At 48.7% G+C, this 18,801-nt stretch overlaps 1 protein-coding gene across 1 annotated transcript in view; it reads right to left on the reverse strand.

The window, feature by feature from the left end:
• Positions 1-18,801, reverse strand: part of LOC144504318 (nuclear receptor-binding protein 2-like) — a 135,885-nt gene that overhangs the window by 35,689 nt on the left and 81,395 nt on the right. The window contains exon 9 of the mRNA XM_078229473.1: positions 859-917. Within this exon, the coding sequence (XP_078085599.1) occupies positions 859-917 (59 nt within the window). The remainder of the gene's footprint in view (positions 1-858; positions 918-18,801) is intronic.

Here is an 18,801-nt window from a genome sequence, read left to right on the forward strand (position 1 = left end):
TCCCAGTTTATTCAACCTCTCCTCATAGCCGACACCCTCGAGACCAGGCAACATCCTGGTGAACCTTCTTTGCACTCGCTCCAAAGCTCCCCTGTCCTTCTGGTAGTGCGGTGACCAGAACTGCACGCAATACTCCAAATGCGGCCTAACCAAGGTTTTATATAGCTGCAACATGATTTCCCAACTCCTGTACTCAGTGCCCCGGCTGATGAAGGCAAGCATGCCATATACCTTCTTAATCACCTTGGCCACCTGTGGTGCCACTTTTCGGGACCTGTGGACCTGTACGCCCAGATCCCTCTGTATGTTAATGTTCCTCAGGGTTCTGCCATTTACAGTATAATTCACACCTAAATTTGATCCTTCAAAATGCATCATGTCGCATTTGTCCGGATTAAACTCCATCTGCCATTTCTGTGCCCAAGTCTCCAATCTATCGATATCCTGTTGTATCCTCTGACAATCCCCGGCACTATCAGCAACTCCACCAATCTTCCTGTCATCCACAAACTTACTAATCAGACCCCCCACATTTTCCTCCAGATCATTTATATACACCACAAACAACAGAGGTCCCAGCACTGATCCCTGCGGAACATCACTAGCTACTGATCTCCATTCTGAAACACACCCTTCCACCGCTACTCTCTGTCTTCTATAACCAAGCCAGTTCTGTATCCATCTAGACAGCCCACCCCAAATCCCATGTGATTTTAGTTTTTGTACCAGTCTGCCATGGGGAACCTTGTCAAAAGCTGAGGTTGTTCTAGTTGGAGTGAAGGAGAGTGAGGGGAGATTGGATAGAGGTGTAGAAGTTTGTGACAGGTTTCTGCTCCAGCATTTCTCCCAGATTCTTACCTCCAAGGCACAGATTCCAAATGCAAAAATATCCAGTGCTGTCGTGTCCTTAGCCTGAACTGGAAACATAAATGAGCAATGAGTAGAGACAAGGAATTGAAACAACTAAAGATATAAACTGGTGGCCAGAGGACAAGATTTAAACAGCAGCAAATCCGGCAGAATATTCCCTGGGATAGTAACGGGAGCAAGCTCTGCTCCGAGTGACATCAATCGAATGGTGGATATCCCTGGATAGTCATAGAGGGGTCCCGCCTGCCACGGGAATCATAGCGGGCGGGAGGGGGGGGGCGGGGGGGAGAACATGCAAAGGTCCGTTGACCTTGGGTGATATTTTCCGGTTTTGGGGCGAGCGCGGCTGGGAAAGTCCCACCCCGGAGAGTGGGACAGCACAGGAAAGGCCCTTCAGCCCATCAAGTAGGCCCCAACAATAATTAACACTGAAGTCACGACGGAAACAATTAAACAAATCTAGTTCCATGTCACCAAAGACAGACATGATGTGGAGATGCCGGCGTTGGACTGGGGGGAACACAGTAAGAGTTTAACCTGGTGTTGTTAAAACTCTTACCAAAGACAGAGACAGAGGCAGGGGGAGGGGAGACGGGGGGAGGGGGGACGGGGGGAGGGGAGACGAGGGGGAGGGGAGATGGGGGAGAGGGGAGACTGGGGGAGGGGAGACAGGGGAAAGGGGAGACAGGGGAGGGGAGATGGGGGGAGGGGAGACAGGGGGGAGGGGAGATGGGGGGAGGGGAGACAGGGGGAAGGGGAGACGGGGGAGGGGAGACGGGAGAGGGGAGACGGAGGGGAAGGGGAGACGGGGGAGGGGAGACAGGGAAGGGGAGATGAGGGAAGGGGAGACGGGAGGAAGGGGAGACGGAGGGGAAGGGGAGACGGGAAAAGGGGAGATGGGGGGAGCGGAGACAGGGGAAGGGGAGACGGGGGGAAGGGGAGACGGGGAAAGGGAGATGGGGGAAGGGAGACGGGGGAAGGGGAGACAGGGTGGAAGGGGGAGACAGGGGGGAGAGGGGAAATCATTAAGCCTGATGCAGTCTGGTCAGTGGAAGGCCTAGTGATTGGACTCAGGCTGCCAGCTCTAAGCCAATGCTGTATTCTGTCAAATCCACTGGCACAAACAGACTATTCCATCCAACTGTTCTGTGCCAGTGTTAATTCCCACATGAACAATGATTCCTTCCTATCCTGCTCTCCATATCGCTCTGTTCCTTCTCCCTTGTGTATACAACAAGCCTCCCGTAAACACATCAATATTCTGCTTCATCCGGCCTGTGATAGGGAGTTTGACACTCTGTGTGAAGAAATGCCTCCTTAATGTTTGCCTTGACTTGTCAGAGACTGTCGAATACTGATACCTCTGAGCAAAGAGCTTCATTCTCCACACTCTGCTCTGATCTTTATGCCGCTATTAACGGTCTTCAGGCCGAAATCGCACCAATAATCACTCCTCCCCCCCTGGCATGGCCTTATGTCTGTGATATCTTTGCCAATCTCTCCCTGACCCTCCATTCTGCCCACCCTTGCCAACTATATCATTCATTACATTTCTATAATCCTCTTTCTCTGGAAGGGTCCTATGGATTTGGAATGTTGGCCGGGATTTTGGATCGTTTGCGACGGGATGCCAAATCACACCAGAGGCCGAAAAGTCGATTATCTCTGGCGAGGTCTCATGGCGCGATGACCCATCGCCATTGATGTAACGTGGCTCAATCCAGCAACACTGACAGCCTCATTAAACACATTTCAATATCATTCCCCAGATCCCCCACTGTATCGTTCCCCACAAGCGGATACCCCCTCACCAGTGCAGGGGGAGCGGGGGGGCTCTCTGTGGCGAGGTCCATGGGGGAGAAGGTTCCCAGTGTTAGATCTCGAACAGGATTAAAAAGAGTGCCCCAATCTCCCGCCAGCGTGTGACCGTGTGGGCCTCACCCACAGCATTGCTGTTCTTGAAGTGTTGAACATCTGGCAGGAAAAGCCAGCAGTGCCAACCGGGTCCTTTCTCGGACTGGGAATCCCGGGATCTGTGCTGAGGCTAGTCACTCAGCGCACCAGATTAGCCATAGACTCATAAAGGTTTACAGCGCGGAACAGGCCCTTTGGTCCAACCTGTCCCTGCCATCCAGTTTTTACCATGTTCCCTACATTGCAATAGTGACGTGATTTTAAATGATTTTATTCACTGTAAAGTGCGAGAACAATCTGGTGGCTGTGGGAAATACTATATCCAGCCTCCGGATTTTAGTAATCCAGAGAATGGAGTAATACAGAGAGTGGAGTAATACAGAGAGTGGAGTAATACAGAGAGTGGAGTAATACAGAGAGTGGAGTAATACAGAGAGTGGAGTAATACAGAGAGTGGAGTAATACAGAGAGTGGAGTAATACAGAGAGTGGAGTAATACAGAGAGTGGAGTAATACAGAGAGTGGAGTAATACAGAGAGTGGACCAGCAACATTGATCCAGAGACAGGAGGGACAATCCAGAGAAATCACTGATAAACCATGGACCCGGAATTACAACACAGAGGCTGAGAGATCGATCCGGAGGCCGGAGTGTCGATCCGGAGGCCGGAGAGTCGATCTCAAGACTGGAGTGTCGATCCGGAGGCTGGAGTATGGATCTGGAGGCCGGAGTGTCGATCCGGAGGCTGGAATGTCGATGCGGAGGCCGGAGCGTCAATCCGAAGGCTGGAATGTCGATCGAAAGGCTGGAGTGTCGATCCGGAGGCTGGAGTGTTGATCCGGAGGCTGGAGTGTTGATCCGGAGGCTGGAGTGTCGATCCGGAGGCTGGAGTGTCGATCCGGAGGCTGGAGTGTCGATCCGGAGGCTGGAGTGTCGATCCGGAGGCCGGAGTGTCGATCCGGAAGCTAGAGTGTTGATCTGGAGGCCGGAGTGTCAATCCAGAGGCTGGAATGTCGATCCGGAGGCTGGAGTGTTGATCCGGAGGCTGGAGTGTCGATCCGGAGGCTGGAGTGTCGATCCGGAGGCTGGAGTGTCGATCCGGAAGCTAGAGTGTTGATCTGGAGGCCGGAGTGTCAATCCAGAGGCTGGAATGTCGATCCGGAGACCGGGGCATCGATCCGAAGGCTGGAGTGTCAATCCGGAGGCTGGAGTGTCGATCCGGAGGCTGGAATGTTGATCCAGAGGCTGGAATGTGGATCCGGAGGCTGGAATGTGGATCCGGAAGCTAGAGTGTCGATCCAGAGGCTGGAATGTGGATCCGAAGGCCAGAGTATCGATCCGGTTAGTGGCCCAGTCCACCAGGGCCAAGTCTGTCCTCACGCCGACTGTTGTGGGAAAATTGCCACCGGAGTCAGACTGCAGGTTTCAACAATACAGTTTTATTTAACGAAGCTTTGTGGAGAAAGGCACTGGCTCTCCGCAGTACACCAGGCAGCTCCCTTCTCTCAATGATACAATAGGAGTGGTTCATTTTTATACTTTTCAGACAATGGATAGTCCGGACATTAGCCATTTAACACATCGTTATAGCTGAGTAGGATCGATAGTTTAACACATCGTTACAGCCAGACATATACAGACATTGGCTTTTAACATCGCATTGTTTCATAGAATGGATACATTTCCTCTTTCAGTGACTATCAATGACTTAGTTTCGGTCTATACATACAGTAATTGGTTTTCCTGCATTCATGTATTCCCGTTCCCATTTGTGGCTAATCTCTTTATCAGACCCTATTGTCCCGGGTCTGTCCTTATTTTAAAAGAGCCTCAAGCCCTGGCTTCCTGCAGTATTGGTTCCCTGCATGTAAATAACTGTCTGTCCTTCATGTTTTAATTTCAAGTAGCTGTCTGCGCCAGAAGTCAGTGCCTGCTTCATGTCCCTCTCCCAGGTGACTGTTTATGTGCCAGGCAGACATTTTATGGGTCAGGTCCCCATCTTTATGTTTTTCCCCACTTCACCGACATAATTATCTTTGTTTAACTCCCGAATGTGAGTGTGGGACTCGAGTTTCTCACCCTCAAGCTGAATGTTGATTCCATCAAACAATGATCACTCTTCCCTCGAGGATCCTTAACTATGAGGTCATTAATTAATCCCTGCTCATGACACAATACCAAATCCAGACTAGCCTGCTCCCTGGTTGGTTCCACAACATACTGCTCCAAAAAACAATCTCTAATACATTCAATGAACTCTGCTCCAGGTTACCCTTGCCAATTTGATTAATCCAGTCCATGTGTATATTAAAATGATCCATAATTACTGCCGTACCTTTCTTGCAGAGTTTCCTGGTTTACATTGTGCCCCACTGCAGTGCTGCTGTTGGGGGAGCTTTGGATACTCCCACCAGGGAGTTCTTTCCTTTGTATTTCTTATTTCCAGCCAGACTGATTCTATGCTTTGATCTCCAGGTGCCTCTTGCTTTTCTCACTGCAGCACCTGATGCTGCAGTAACAAGCGACAGCACCGCCTTTCCTTTCTGTCTATTCTTCCGAGATACTGAGAACCCTTGAGTATTCAATTCCCAAACCGGCTTTCTCTGTAACCGTGTCTCTGTAATCACCACCAAATCAGACCCATTTCTCTCTATTTGTGCCGTTAACTCATTCATTTTATTTCAAATGCTTCATGCATTCAGATACAAAGCCTCCAGGGAAAACAACCCCAGCCTCACCAGCCTCTCTTCATAGCTGAAACATTCCAGCCCAAGCAGCATCGAGGCAGCATATTTCTACAAATATATAAAACGAAAAAGAGTGGCGAAAGTAAACATTGGTCCTTTAGAGGATGAGAAAGGGGGATGTAATAACTGGAAATGAGAAAATGGCTGAGGCATTGAACAGGTATTTTGTGTCGGTCTTCACAGTGGAAAACACAAATAACATGCCAAAAATTGATGACAGGAAGGCTATGGCAGGTGAGGACCGAGAAACTATCATTATCACGAAAGAGGTAGTGTTGGGCAAGTTAATGGGGCTAAAGGTAGACAAGTCTCCTGGTCCTGATGGAATGCATCCCAGGGTACTAAAAGAGATGGCGGGAGAAATAGCAAATGCACTCGTGGTAATTTACCAAAATTCGCTGGACTCTGGGGGTGGTTCCCGCAGATTGGAAAACAGCAAATGTGACGCCACTGTTTAAAAAAGGAGGTAGACAAAAGGCGGGTAACTATAGGCCGGTTAGCTTAACTTCTGTAGTAGGGAAAATGCTTGAATCTATCATCAAGGAAGAAATAGCGAGACATCTGGATATAAATTGTCCCATTGGTCAGACGCAGCATGAGTTCATGAAGGGCAGGTCATGTTTGACTAATCTGATTCGATTTGATTTGATTTATTATTGTCACATGTATTAACATACAGTGAAAAGTATTGTTTCTTGCGCGCTATACAGACAAAACATACTGTTCATAGAGAAGGAAAGGAGAGCGTGCAGAATGTAGTGTTACAGTCATAGCTAGGGTGCAGAGAAAGATCAACTTAATGCAAGGTAGGTCCAATCAAAAGTCTGACAGCAGCAGGGAAGAAGCTGTTCTTGAGTCGGTTGGTACGTGACCTCAGACTTTTGTATCTTTTTCCCGAAGGAAAAAGGTGGAAGAGAGAATGTCCGGGGTGCGTGGGGTCCTTAATTATGCTGGCTGCTTTGCCGAGGCAGCGGGAAGTGTAGACAGAGTCAATGGATGGGAGGCTGGTTTGCGTGATGGCTTGGGCTACATTCATGACCTTTTGTAGTTCCTTGCGGCCTTCGGCAGAGCAGGAGCCAGACCAAGCTGTGATACAACCAGAAAGAATGCTTTCTATGGGGCATCTGTAAAAGTTGGTGAGAGTCATAGCTGACATGCCAAATTTCCTTCGTCTTCTGAGAAAGTAGAGGCATTGGTGGGGCTTTTTTAACTATAGTGTCGGCATGGGGGGACCAGGACAGGTTGTTGGTGATCTGGACACCTAAAAACTTGAAGCTCTCGACCCGTTCTACTTCGTGCCCAGTGATGTAGACAGGGGCATGTTCTCCTTTACGCTTCCTGAAGTCAATGACAATCTCCGTCGTTTTGTTGACATTAAGGAAGGGAAGGACAGGATTGGCAGCTTAACATCCCAGGATACAGATGTTTCAGGCGGGATAGAGGGGAATGTAAAAGGGGTGGGGGAGTTGCACTACTGGTTAAGGAGAATATCACAGCTGTACTGCGGGAGGACACCTCGGAGGGTTCATACAGCGAGGCAATATGGGTAGAGCTCAGGAATAGGGAGGGTGTAGTCAGAATGTTGGGGGTTTACTACAGGCCACCCAACTGCCAGCGGGAGATAGAAGAACAGATGTGTAGGCAGGTTTTGGCAAGGTTTAAAAGTAACAGGGTTGTTGTGGTGGGAGATTTTAACTTCCCCTATATTGACTGGGACTCACTTAGTGCGAGGGGTGTGGATGGGGCAGAGTTTGTAAGGAGCATCCAGGAGGGCTTCCTGAAACAGTATGTAGATAGTCCAACTAGGGAAGGGACCATACTGGACCTGGTATTGGGGAATGAGCCCGGCCAGGTAGTCGATGTTTCAGTAGGGGAGCAGTTCGGGAACAGTGACTACAATTCTGTAAGCTTTAAGGTACTGATGGATAACGATAAGTGTAGTCCTCAAGTTAAGGTGCTAAATTGGGGAAAGGCTAATTACAACAATATTAGGCAGGAACTGAAGAATGTAGATTGGGGGCAGATGTTTGAGGGCAAATCAACATCTGGCATGTGGGAGGCTTTCAAGTGTAAGTTGATAGGGATTCAGGACCGGCACATTCCTGGAAGGATGAAGGATAAGTATGGCAAGTTTTGGGAACCTTGGATAACGAGAGATATTGTGAGCCTAGTCAAAGAGAAAAAGGAAGCATTTATCAAAGCTCAGAGGCTGGGAGCACATGAAGCAAGTGTGGAATACAAGGAAAGTAGAAATAAATTAAGCAAGGAGTAAGGAGGGCTAAAAGGGGTCATGAAACATCATTGGCCAGCAGGATTAAGGAAAATCCCAAGGCTTTTTACACATATATAAAGAGCAAGAGGGTAGCCAGGGAGAGGGTTGGCCCACTCAAGGACAAGGGAGGGAATCTATGCATGGAGCCAGAGGAAATGGGTGAGGTATTAAATGAGCACTTTGCGTCAGTATTCACCAAAGTGAAGGACTTGGTGGATGATGAGCCTGGGAAAGGATGTGTAGATAGTTTGAGTTATGTTGAGATCAAAACGGAGGAGGTATTGGGGTTCTTGAGAAACATTAAGGTAGACAAGTCCCCAGGGCCTGATGGGATATACCCCAGAATACTGAGAGAGGCAAGGGAGGAAATTGCTGGGGCCTTGAGAGAAATCTTTGTATCCTCACTGGCTGCAGGGGAGGTCATGATGTGGAGATGCCGGCGTTGGACTGGGGTAAACACAGTAAGAGTTTTAACAACACCAGGTTAAAGTCCAACAGGTTTATTTGGTAGCAAATGCCATTAGCTTTCGGAGCGCTGCTCCTTCGTCAGATGGAGTGGATATCTGCTCTCAAACAGGCATACAGAGACACAAAATCAAGTTACAGAATACTGATTAGAATGCGAATCTCTACAGCCAACCAGGTCTTAAAGATACAGACAATGTGGGTGGAGGGAGCATTAAACACAGGTTAAAGAGATGTGTATTGTCTCCAGACAGAACAGCCAGTGAGATTCTGCAAGTCCAGGAGGCAAGCTGTGGGGGTTACTGATAGTGTGACAAAAACCCAAGATCCCGGTTTAGGCCGTCCTCATGTGTGCGGAACTTGGTTATCAGTTTCTGCTCAGCGACTCTGCGCTGTCGTGTGTTGTGAAGGCCGCCTTGGAGAACGCTTACCCGAACGCTTACGGATGCCATCATCTCACATGAGAACACCATCTACCAGGTACACGGTACCTACTCTTGCAACTCGGCCAACATTGCCTACCTGATACGCTGCAGGAAAAGATGTCCCGAGGCATGGTACATTGGGGAAACCATGCAGACGCTGCGACAACGGATGAATGAACACCGCTCGACAATCACCAGGCAAGACTGTTCTCTTCCTGTTGGGGAGCACTTCAGTGGTCACGGGCATTCAGCCTCTGATCTTCGGGTAAGTGTTCTCCAAGGCGGCCTTCTTACTGTGTTTCCCCCAGTCCAATACAGGGGAGGTCCCAGAGGATTGGAGAATAGCCAATGTTGTTCCTTTGTTTAAGAAGGGTAGCAAGAATAATCCAGGTAATTACAGGCTGGTGAGCCTTACGTCAGTGGGAGGGAAATTATTGGAGAGGATTCTTCGAGACAGGATTTATTCCCATTTGGAAATAAGTGAATTGCGGATAGCGAAGAGCATTGTCGGGCAATACAGCAGGATATAAATAGGCTGGAAAATTGGGCGGAGAGGTGGCAGATGGAGTTTAATCCGGATAAATGCGAAGTGATGCATTTTGGAAGAAATAATGTAGGGAGGAGTTATACAATAAATGGCAGAGTCATCAGGAGTATAGAAACACAGAGGGACCTAGGTGTGCAAGTCCACAAATCCTTGAAGGTGGCAACACAGGTGGAGAAGGTGGTGAAGAAGGCATATGGTATGCTTGCCTTTATAGGACGGGGTATAGAGTATAAAAGCTGGAGTCTGATGATGCAGCTGTATAGAACGCTGGTTAGGCCACATTTGGAGTACTGCGTCCAGTTCTGGTCGCCGCACTACCAGAAGGACGTGGAGGCATTGGAGAGAGTGCAGAGAAGGTTTACCAGGATGTTGCCTGGTATGGAGGGTCTTAGCTATGAGGAGAGATTGGGTAGACTGGGGTTGTTCTCCTTGGAAAGACGGAGAATGAGGGGAGATCTAATAGAGGTATACAAGATTATGAAGGGTATAGATAGGGTGAACAGTGGGAAGCTTTTTCCCAGGTCGGAGGTGACGATCACGAGGGGTCACGGGCTCAAGCTGAGAGGGGCGAAGTATAACTCAGACATCAGAGGGACGTTTTTTACACAGAGGGTGGTGGGGGCCTGGAATGCGCTGCCAAGTAGGGTGGTTGAGGCAGGCACGCTGACATTGTTTAAGACTTACCTGGATAGTCACATGAGCAGCCTGGGAATGGAGGGATACAAACGATTGGTCTAGTTGGACCAAGGAGCGGCACAGGGCTGGAGGGCCGAAGGGCCTGTTTCCTGTGCTGTACTGTTCTTTGTTCTCTTAGTGGACGTATTAGTGAGAGGCAACATGGTTTTGTGAAGGGGAGGTCGTGTCTCACGAACTTGATCGAGTTTTTCGAGGAAGTGACGAAGATGATTGATGAGGGTAGGGCAGTGGATGTTGTCTACATGGACTTCAGTAAGGCCTTTGACAAGGTCTCTCATGGTGCAGAAGGTGAAGTCGCATGGGATCAGAGGTGAGCTAGCAAGGTGGATATAAAACTGGCTCGGTCAAAGAAGACAGAAGGTAGCAGTGGAAGGGTGTGTTTCTGAATGGAGGGCTGTGACAAGTGGCGTTCCTCAGGGATCAGTGCTGGGACCTTTGCTGTTTGTAATATAAAAAATGATTTGGAGGAAAATGTAACTGGATTGATTAATATGTTTGCGGACGACACAAAGGTTGGTGGATTTGTGGATAGCGATGAGGACCATCAGAGGATACAGCAGGATATAGTCAGTTGGAGACTTGGGCGGAGAGATGGCAGATGGAGTTTAATCCGGACAAATGTGAGGTAATGCATTTTGGAAGGTCTAATACAGATAGGAAATATACAGTAAATGGCAGAACCCTTAGGAGTATTGATAGGCAAAGGGATCTGGGTGTACAGGTACACAGGTCACTGAAAGTGGCAATGCAGGTGGAGAACATAGAACATAGAACATAGAAAGCCACAGCACAAACAGGCCCTTCGGCCCACAAGTTGCGCCGATCACATCCCCACCTCTAGGCCTATCTATAGCCCTCAATCCCATTAAATCCCATGTACTCATCCAGAAGTCTCTTAAAAGACCCCAACGAGTTTGCCTCCACCACCACCGACGTCAGCCGATTCCACTCACCCACCACCCTCTGAGTGAAAAACTTACCCCTGACATCCCCCCTGTACCTACCCCCCAGCACCTTAAACCTGTGTCCTCTCGTAGCAACCATTTCAGCCCTTGGAAATAGCCTCTGAGAGTCCACCCTATCCAGACCCCTCAACATCTTGTAAACCTCTATCAGGTCACCTCTCATCCTTCGTCTCTCCAGGGAGAAGAGACCAAGCTCCCTCAACCTATCCTCATAAGGCATGCCCCCCAATCCAGGCAACATCCTTGTAAATCTCCTCTGCACCCTTTCAATGGCTTCAACATCTTTCCTGTAATGAGGTGACCAGAACTGCGCGCAGTACTCCAAGTGGGGTCTAACCAGGGTCCTATAAAGCTGCAGCATTATCTCCCGACTCCTAAACTCAATCCCTCGATTAATGAAGGCTAGTACGCCATACGCCTTCTTGACCGCATCCTCCACCTGCGAGGCCGATTTAAGAGTCCTATGGACCCGGACCCCAAGGTCCCTCTGATCCTCTACACTGCTAAGAATGGTACCCTTCATTTTATACTGTTGCTCCATCCCATTGGATCTGCCAAAATGGATCACCACACACTTATCCGGGTTGAAGTCCATCTGCCACTTCTCCGCCCAGTCCTGCATTCTATCTATGTCTCGCTGCAACTTCTGACATCCCTCCAAACTATCCACAACACCACCTACCTTGGTGTCGTCAGCAAACTTACCAACCCATCCCTCCACTTCCTCATCCAGGTCATTTATGAAAATGACAAACAGCAAGGGTCCCAGAACAGATCCCTGGGGCACTCCACTGGTCACTGACCTCCATGCAGAGAAAGACCCCTCCACAGCCACTCTCTGCCTTCTGCAGGCAAGCCAGTTCTGGATCCACAAGGCAACAGCCCCTTGGATCCCATGCCCTCTCACTTTCTCAAGAAGTCTTGCATGGGGGACCTTATCGAACGCTTTGCTGAAGTCCATATAGACCACATCCACCGCTCTTCCTTCGTCAATGTGCTTGGTCACATTTTCAAAGAACTCAACCAGGCTCGTAAGGCACGACCTGCCCCTGACAAAGCCGTGCTGACTACTTTTGATCATACTAAACTTCTCTAGATGATCATAAATCCTGTCTCTCAGGATCCTCTCCATCAACTTACCAACCACTGAGGTTAGACTCACCGGTCGGTAATTTCCCGGGCTGTCCCTGTTCCCTTTCTTGAATATAGGGACCACATCCGCAATCCTCCAATCCTCCGGAACCTCTCCCGTCTCCATCGACGATGCAAAGATCATCGCCAAAGGCTCCGCAATCTCCTCCCTCGCCTCCCACAGTAACCTGGGGTACATCCCATCCGGTCCCGGCGACTTACCAACCTTGATGCCATTCAATAGTCCCAACACATCCTCTTTCTTTATGTCCACATGCTCGATCCTTTCTGTCCTCCGCAATCCAGCAGTACAACCACCCAGATCCCTTTCCACCGTGAATACCGAGGTAAAGTATTCATTAAGCACCTCCGCCATTTCTAACGGTTCCGCACAAACTTTTCCCCCTTCACCTTTTAAGGGTCCTATGCCTTCACATCTCATCCTTTTACTCTTGACATATTTGTAGAAAGCCTTGGGATTCTCCTTAATCTTACCCGCCAAGGTCTTCTCATGACCCCTTCTCGCTCTCCTAATTTCCTTCTTAAGCTCCTTCCTACATCGCGTATACTCCTCTAAATCCTTAACACCTCCTAGCTCTCTGAACCTTCTGTACGCCTCTCTTTTCTTATTTACCAGGTTCATCACAACCTTCGTGCACCACGGTTCCCGTACCCTACCAACACCCCCCTGTCTCATCGGAACGTTGTCATGCAGAGCTCCAGACAAACATTCCTTGAAAATCCTCCACTTTCCTTCGGCACTTTTCCCCAAGAATGCCTCCTTCCAATTTACCCGTCTAATTTCCTCCCTGATGACACTGTATTTCCCTTTACTCCAGAGAAGGTAGTCAAGAAGGCATACGGCATGCTTGCCTTCATCGGCCGGTGTATTGAGTTTAAAAATTGGCAAGTCATGTTGCAGCTTTATAGAACCTTAGTTAGGCCGCACTTGGAATATAGTGTTCAATTCTGGTTGCCACACTACCAGAAGGATGTGGAGGCTTTGGAGAAGGTTCAGAAAAGATTTACCAGGATGTTGCCTGGTTTGGAGGGCATTAGCTATGAGGAGAGGTTGGAGAAACTTGGTTTGTTCTCACTGGAGCGACGGAGGTTGAGGGGAGACCTGATAGAAGTCTACAAGATTATGAGAGGCATGGACAGAGTGGATAGTCAGAAGCTTTTTCCCAGGGTGGAAGAGTCAATTACTCGGGGGCACAGGTTTACGGTGCGAGGGGCAAGGTTTAAAGGAGATGTACGAGGCAGATTTTTCACACAGAGAGTAGTGGGTGCCTGGAACTCGTTGCCGGGGGAGGTAGTGGAAGCGGATACGATAGTGACTTTTGAGGGGCGTCTTGACAAGTACATGAATAGGATGGGAATAGAGGGATATGGTTCCCGGAAGGGTAGGGGGTTTTAGTTCAGTCGGGCAGCATGGTCGGTGCAGGCTTGGAGGGCCGAAGGGCCTGTTCCTCTGCTGTAATTTTCTTTGTTTTTTGAGGGAGAGATTATTGTGGCCGCACCAGTTCACCAGATTCTCTATCTCATTCCTGTACTCTGTCTCGTCATTGTTTGAGATCCGATCCACGACGATGGTGTCATCAGCAAACTTGAAAATCGAATTGGAGGGGAATTTGGCCGCAGTCAGAGGTGTATAAGGAGTATAGTAGGGGGGTGAGAACACAGTCTTGTGGGGCACCGGTGTTGAGGATGCTCATGGAGGAGGTGTTGTTATTATCCTTACTGATTGTGGTCTGTGAGTTAGGAAGTTCAGGATCCAGTCACAGAGGGAGGTGCCGAGGCCCAGGCCACGGAGTTTGGAGATGAGTTTCATGGGAATAATGGTGTTGAAGGCTGAGCTGTAGTCAATAAATAGGAGTATGACACAGGTGTCCTTGTTATCTAGGTGTTCCAGGGTTGAGTGCAGGGCCAGGGAAATGGCGTCTACTGTGGACCTGTTGCGGCGGTCGGCAAACTGTAGTGGATCCAGGTAGTCCGGGAGGCTGGAATTGATTTGTGCCATAGAGCATAGAATCCCTGCAGTACAGAAGGAGGCCATTTGGCCCATCGAGTCTGTACCGATCACAATCCCACCCAGGTCCTATTCCTGTAACTTCATTTACCCTGCTGATCCCCCTGACATTAGGGTCAATTTATCATGACCAATCAACCAAACCCGCACATCTTTGGACTGTGGGAGGAAACCGGAGCACCCGGAGGAAACCCACGCAGACACGGGGAGAACGTGCAAACTCCACACAGACCGGAATTGACCCCAGGTCCCTGGCGCTGTGAGGCAGCAGTGCTAACTACAGTGACACCGTGCCGCCCAACTAACCTTTCGAAGCACTTCATAATGATGGATGTCAGAGCCACCGGTCGATAGTCATTAAGGCTGCTTGGCTTTTCTTAGGTACCGGGATGATGGTCATTTTCTGAAGCAGACAGGGACCTCAGATTGGTGTAAAGAGAGGTTGAAGATGTCTGCGAATACCCCCGCCAGCTGATCCACGCAGGATCTGAGTGCTCGTCCGGGTACCCCATCCGGGCCAGTCGCTTTCCGTGGGTTGACCGTTGAGAAAGCTGCTCTGACATCTGCAATGGTGACCCCAGATACAGGTTCATCCAGAGCTTCCAGGGTGGAGGGCATGCTCTCGCTGACCTCTTGCTCAAAACGGGCGTAGAATGCATTGAGCTCATCAGGGAGGGGTGCGTTGGAGCCGGCGATTTTACATGCCTTCATCCTGTAGCCTGTTATGTCTTGCAGACCTTGCCATAGCCGGCGAGTGTTGGTGTGGCTAGCCTGGGACTCTAGCTTGGTCCGGTACTGTCTTTTGGCATCTTTGATGGATCTCCTTAGACCGTATCTGGCTTTCTTGTATAGGTCAGTGTCGCCTGACTTGAAAGCCTCAGACCTGGACTTCATTTGGTGGAATTCTTTGAGAACATTCCATGTGCAGTGGACAATGGGGAACCTGTGGATGTGGTGTATCTGGATTTCCAGAAGGCATTTGACAAGGTGCCACACCAGAGACTGCTACATAAGATAAAGGTGCACAGTGTTACGGGTAATGTATTAGCATGGATAGAGGATTGGTTAACTAACAGGAAGCAAAGAGTGGGGGTAAATGGGTGCTTTCCTGGTTGGCGATCAGTGACTAGTGGTGTGCCTCAGGGATCAGTGTTGGGACCACAATTGTTTACGATTTACATAGATGATTTGGAGTTGGGGACCAAGTGTAGTGTGTCAAAATTCACAGATGACACTAAGATGGGTGGCAGAGCAAAGTGTGCAGAGGATGCTGAAAGTCTGCAAAGGGATATAGATAGTCTAAGTGAGTGGGCGAGGGCAGATGGAGTACAATGTTGGTAAATGTGAGGTCATCCATTTTGGTAGGAATAACAGCAAAATGGACTATTATTTAAATGGTAAAAAATTGCAGCATGCTGCTGTGCAGAGGGACCTGGGTGTCCTTGTGCAGGAATCTCAAGGAGTTGGTTTGCAGGTGCAGCAGGTAATTAAGAAGGCAAATGGAATTTTGTCCTTCATTGCGAGAGGGATGGAGTTTAAAAACAGCGAGGTTATGTTGCAGCTGTATAAGGTGCTGGTGAGGCCACACCTGGAGTACTGTGTACAGTTTTGGTCTCCTTACTTGAGAAAGGATATACTGGCACTGGAGGGGGTGCAGAGGAGATTCTGGAGTTGAGAGGGTTGGTTTATGAGGAGAGATTGAGTAGACTGGGGCTATACTCATTGGAATTCAGAAGAATGAGGGGAGGTCTGATAGAAACATATAAGGTTATGAAGGAAATAGATAAGATAGAAGCAGGGAAGTTGTTTCCACTGGTGGGTGAAACTAGAACTAGGGGGCATAGCCTCAAAATAAGGGGAAGCAGATTTAGGACTGAGTTGAGGAGGAACTTCTTCACACAAAGGGTTGTGAATCTGTGGAATTCCCTGCCCAGTGAAGCAGTTGAGGCTACCTCATTGAATGTTTTTAAGGCAAGGATAGATACATTTTTGAACAGTAAAGGAATTAAGGGTTATGGTGAGCGGGCGGGTAAGTGGAGCTGAGTCCACAAAAAGATCAGCCATGATCTTATTGAATGGCGGAGCAGGCTCGAGGGGCCAGATGGCCCACTCCTGCTCCTGGTTCTTATGTTCTTATGAATCTCCTCTGCACCCCCTCCAGTGCAATCACATCCTTCCGACAGTGAGGTGACCAGAACTGCACACAGTATTCTAGCTGTGGCCACTACAATGATTTATAAAGTTGTACCAAGGCCTCCCTGCTCCCATATTCTAAGCCCCGGCAATGGAGGCAAGCATTCTGTGTGCCTTCTTCACTCTATCTACCTGTGCTGCCACCTTCAGAGATCTGTGGACCTGAACACCAAGGTCCCTTACTCCTCAGTACTCCCTAGTGACCTACCATTCATTGTGTATATCCTACCCTTATTAGACCTCCCAAAGCATCACCTCACACTTATCAGGATGAAATGCCACCTGTCATTGCTCTGCCCAACTTACCAGCTGATAAAAGCAAATTACTGCGGATGCTGGAATCTGAAACAGAAACTGGAAAAGCTGGAAAATCTCAGCAGGTCTGACAGCCTCCGTGGAGAGAGAATCAAGCCAACGTTTCAAGTCTGGATGACCCTTTGTCAGAGCTGGACTGATATGTTGGCTCTATTCTCTCTCCACAGACACTGTCAAACCTGCTGAGATTTTCCAGCATTTTCTGTACCAGCTGATCACTATCAGACTATCCTCCTCACTATCAACAACACCACCAATTATCGTGGCAGCTGCAAACTTACTAATTACAGCGTCTGCGTTCACATCCACGTGTCCACAGCCACCATCGTATTGAATGGCAGAGCAGGCTTGTAGGGCCTAACGGCCGACTCCTGCTCCTATTTCCAATGTTTCTAAATAGATTGTATTCTGAACTGCTCCAGGACATCCTCTCTCTGTCCAGGACATGGGATTTTCCCCGTTACCAATGTCAGAGAGAGATAGGATCAGACAAGCTAGAAAAGTGTTTAATTGGAGTAAGGAGAATTATGAGGCTATCAGGCAGGAAATTGGAGGCTTAAATTGGAAAGAGGTTTTCTCAGGGAAATGTACGGAAGAAATGTGGCAAATTTTCAGGGAATATTTGTCTGGAGTTTTGCATAGCAACGTTGCAATGAGACAGGGAAGTTATGGTAGGTTACAGGAACCGTGGTGTACAAAGGCTGTAATGAATCTAGTCAAGAAGAAAAGAAAAGCTTACAAAAGGTTCCGGGAGCTAGGTAATGTTAGAGATCTTGAAGAGTATACGGCTAATAGGAAGGATCTTAAGAAGGCAATTAGGAGAGCCAGGGGGGTCATGAGAAGGCCTTGGCAGGCAGGATTAAGGAAAACCCCAAGGCATTCTACAAGTATGTGAAGAGCAAGAGGATAAGATGTGAAAGAATAGGACCTATCAAGTGTGACGGTGGGAAAGTTTGTATGGAACCGGAAGAAATAGCAGAGGTACTTAATGAATACTTTACTTCAGTATTCACTATGGAAAAGGATCTTGGTGGTTGTAGTGCAGACTTGCAGCGGACTGAAAAGCTTGAGCATGTAGATATTAAGAAAGAGGATGTGTTGGAGCTTTTGAAAAGCATCAAGTTAGATAAGTCACCGGGACCGGATGAGATGTACCCCAGACTACTGTGGGAGGCGAGGGAGGAGATTGCTGAGCCTCTGGCGATGATCTTTGCATCATCAATGGAGACGGGAGAGGTTCCGCAGGATTGGAGGATTGCGGATGTTGTTCCTTTATTCAAGAAAGGGAGTAGAGATAGCTGTGGAAATTATAGACCAGTGAGTCCAACCTCAGTGGTTGGTAAGTTGATGGAGAAGATCCTGAGAGGCAGGATTTATGAATATTTGGAGAGGTATAATATGATTAAGAATAGTCAGCATGGCTTTGTCAAAGACAGATCATGCCTTACGAGCCTGATTGAATTTTTTGAGGATGTGACTAAACAGATTGATGAAGGAAGAGCAGTAGATGTAGTATATATGGACTTCAGCAAGGCGGATGGATGGATTCCTGATCGGTAAGGGAATTAAAGGTTATGGGGATCAGGCGGGTAAGTGGTACTGATCCACGTCAGATCAGCCATGATCTTATTGAATGGCGGGGCAGGCTCGAGGGGCTAGATGGCCTACTCCCGCTCCTATTTCTTATGTTCTTATTTGATAAGGTGCCCCACGCAAGGCTTATTGAGAAAGTGAGGGGGCATGGGATCCAAGGGGACATTGCTTTGTGGATCCAGAACTGGCTTGCCCACAGAAGGCAAAGAGTGGTTATAGATGGGTCATATTCTGCATGGAGGTCGGTCACCAGTGGAGTGCCCCAGGGATCTGTTCTGGCACCCTTACTCTTTGTGATTTTTATAAATGACCTGGATGAGGAAGTGGAGGGATGGGTTGGTCGGTTTGCTGATGACACAAAGGTTGGAGGTGCTGTGGATAGTGTGGAGGGATGTCAGAAGTTGCAGCGAGACATTGATAGGATGCAGGACTGGGCGGAGAAGTGGCAGATGGACTTCAACCCAGATAAGTGTGAGATGGTTCATTTTGGCAGGTCAAATAGGATGGCGGAATATAATATTAATGGTAGGACTCTTGGCAGAGTGGAAGATCAGAAGGATCTTGGGGTCCGAGTTCATAGGTCGCTCAAAGCAGCTGTGCAGGTTGAGGCTGTGGTTAAGAAGGCGTATGGTGTACCGG

The sequence above is a fragment of the Mustelus asterias genome, chromosome 2 (genome assembly GCF_964213995.1).
Source record: "Mustelus asterias chromosome 2, sMusAst1.hap1.1, whole genome shotgun sequence".
Classification (NCBI taxonomy): Eukaryota; Metazoa; Chordata; class Chondrichthyes; order Carcharhiniformes; family Triakidae; genus Mustelus; species Mustelus asterias.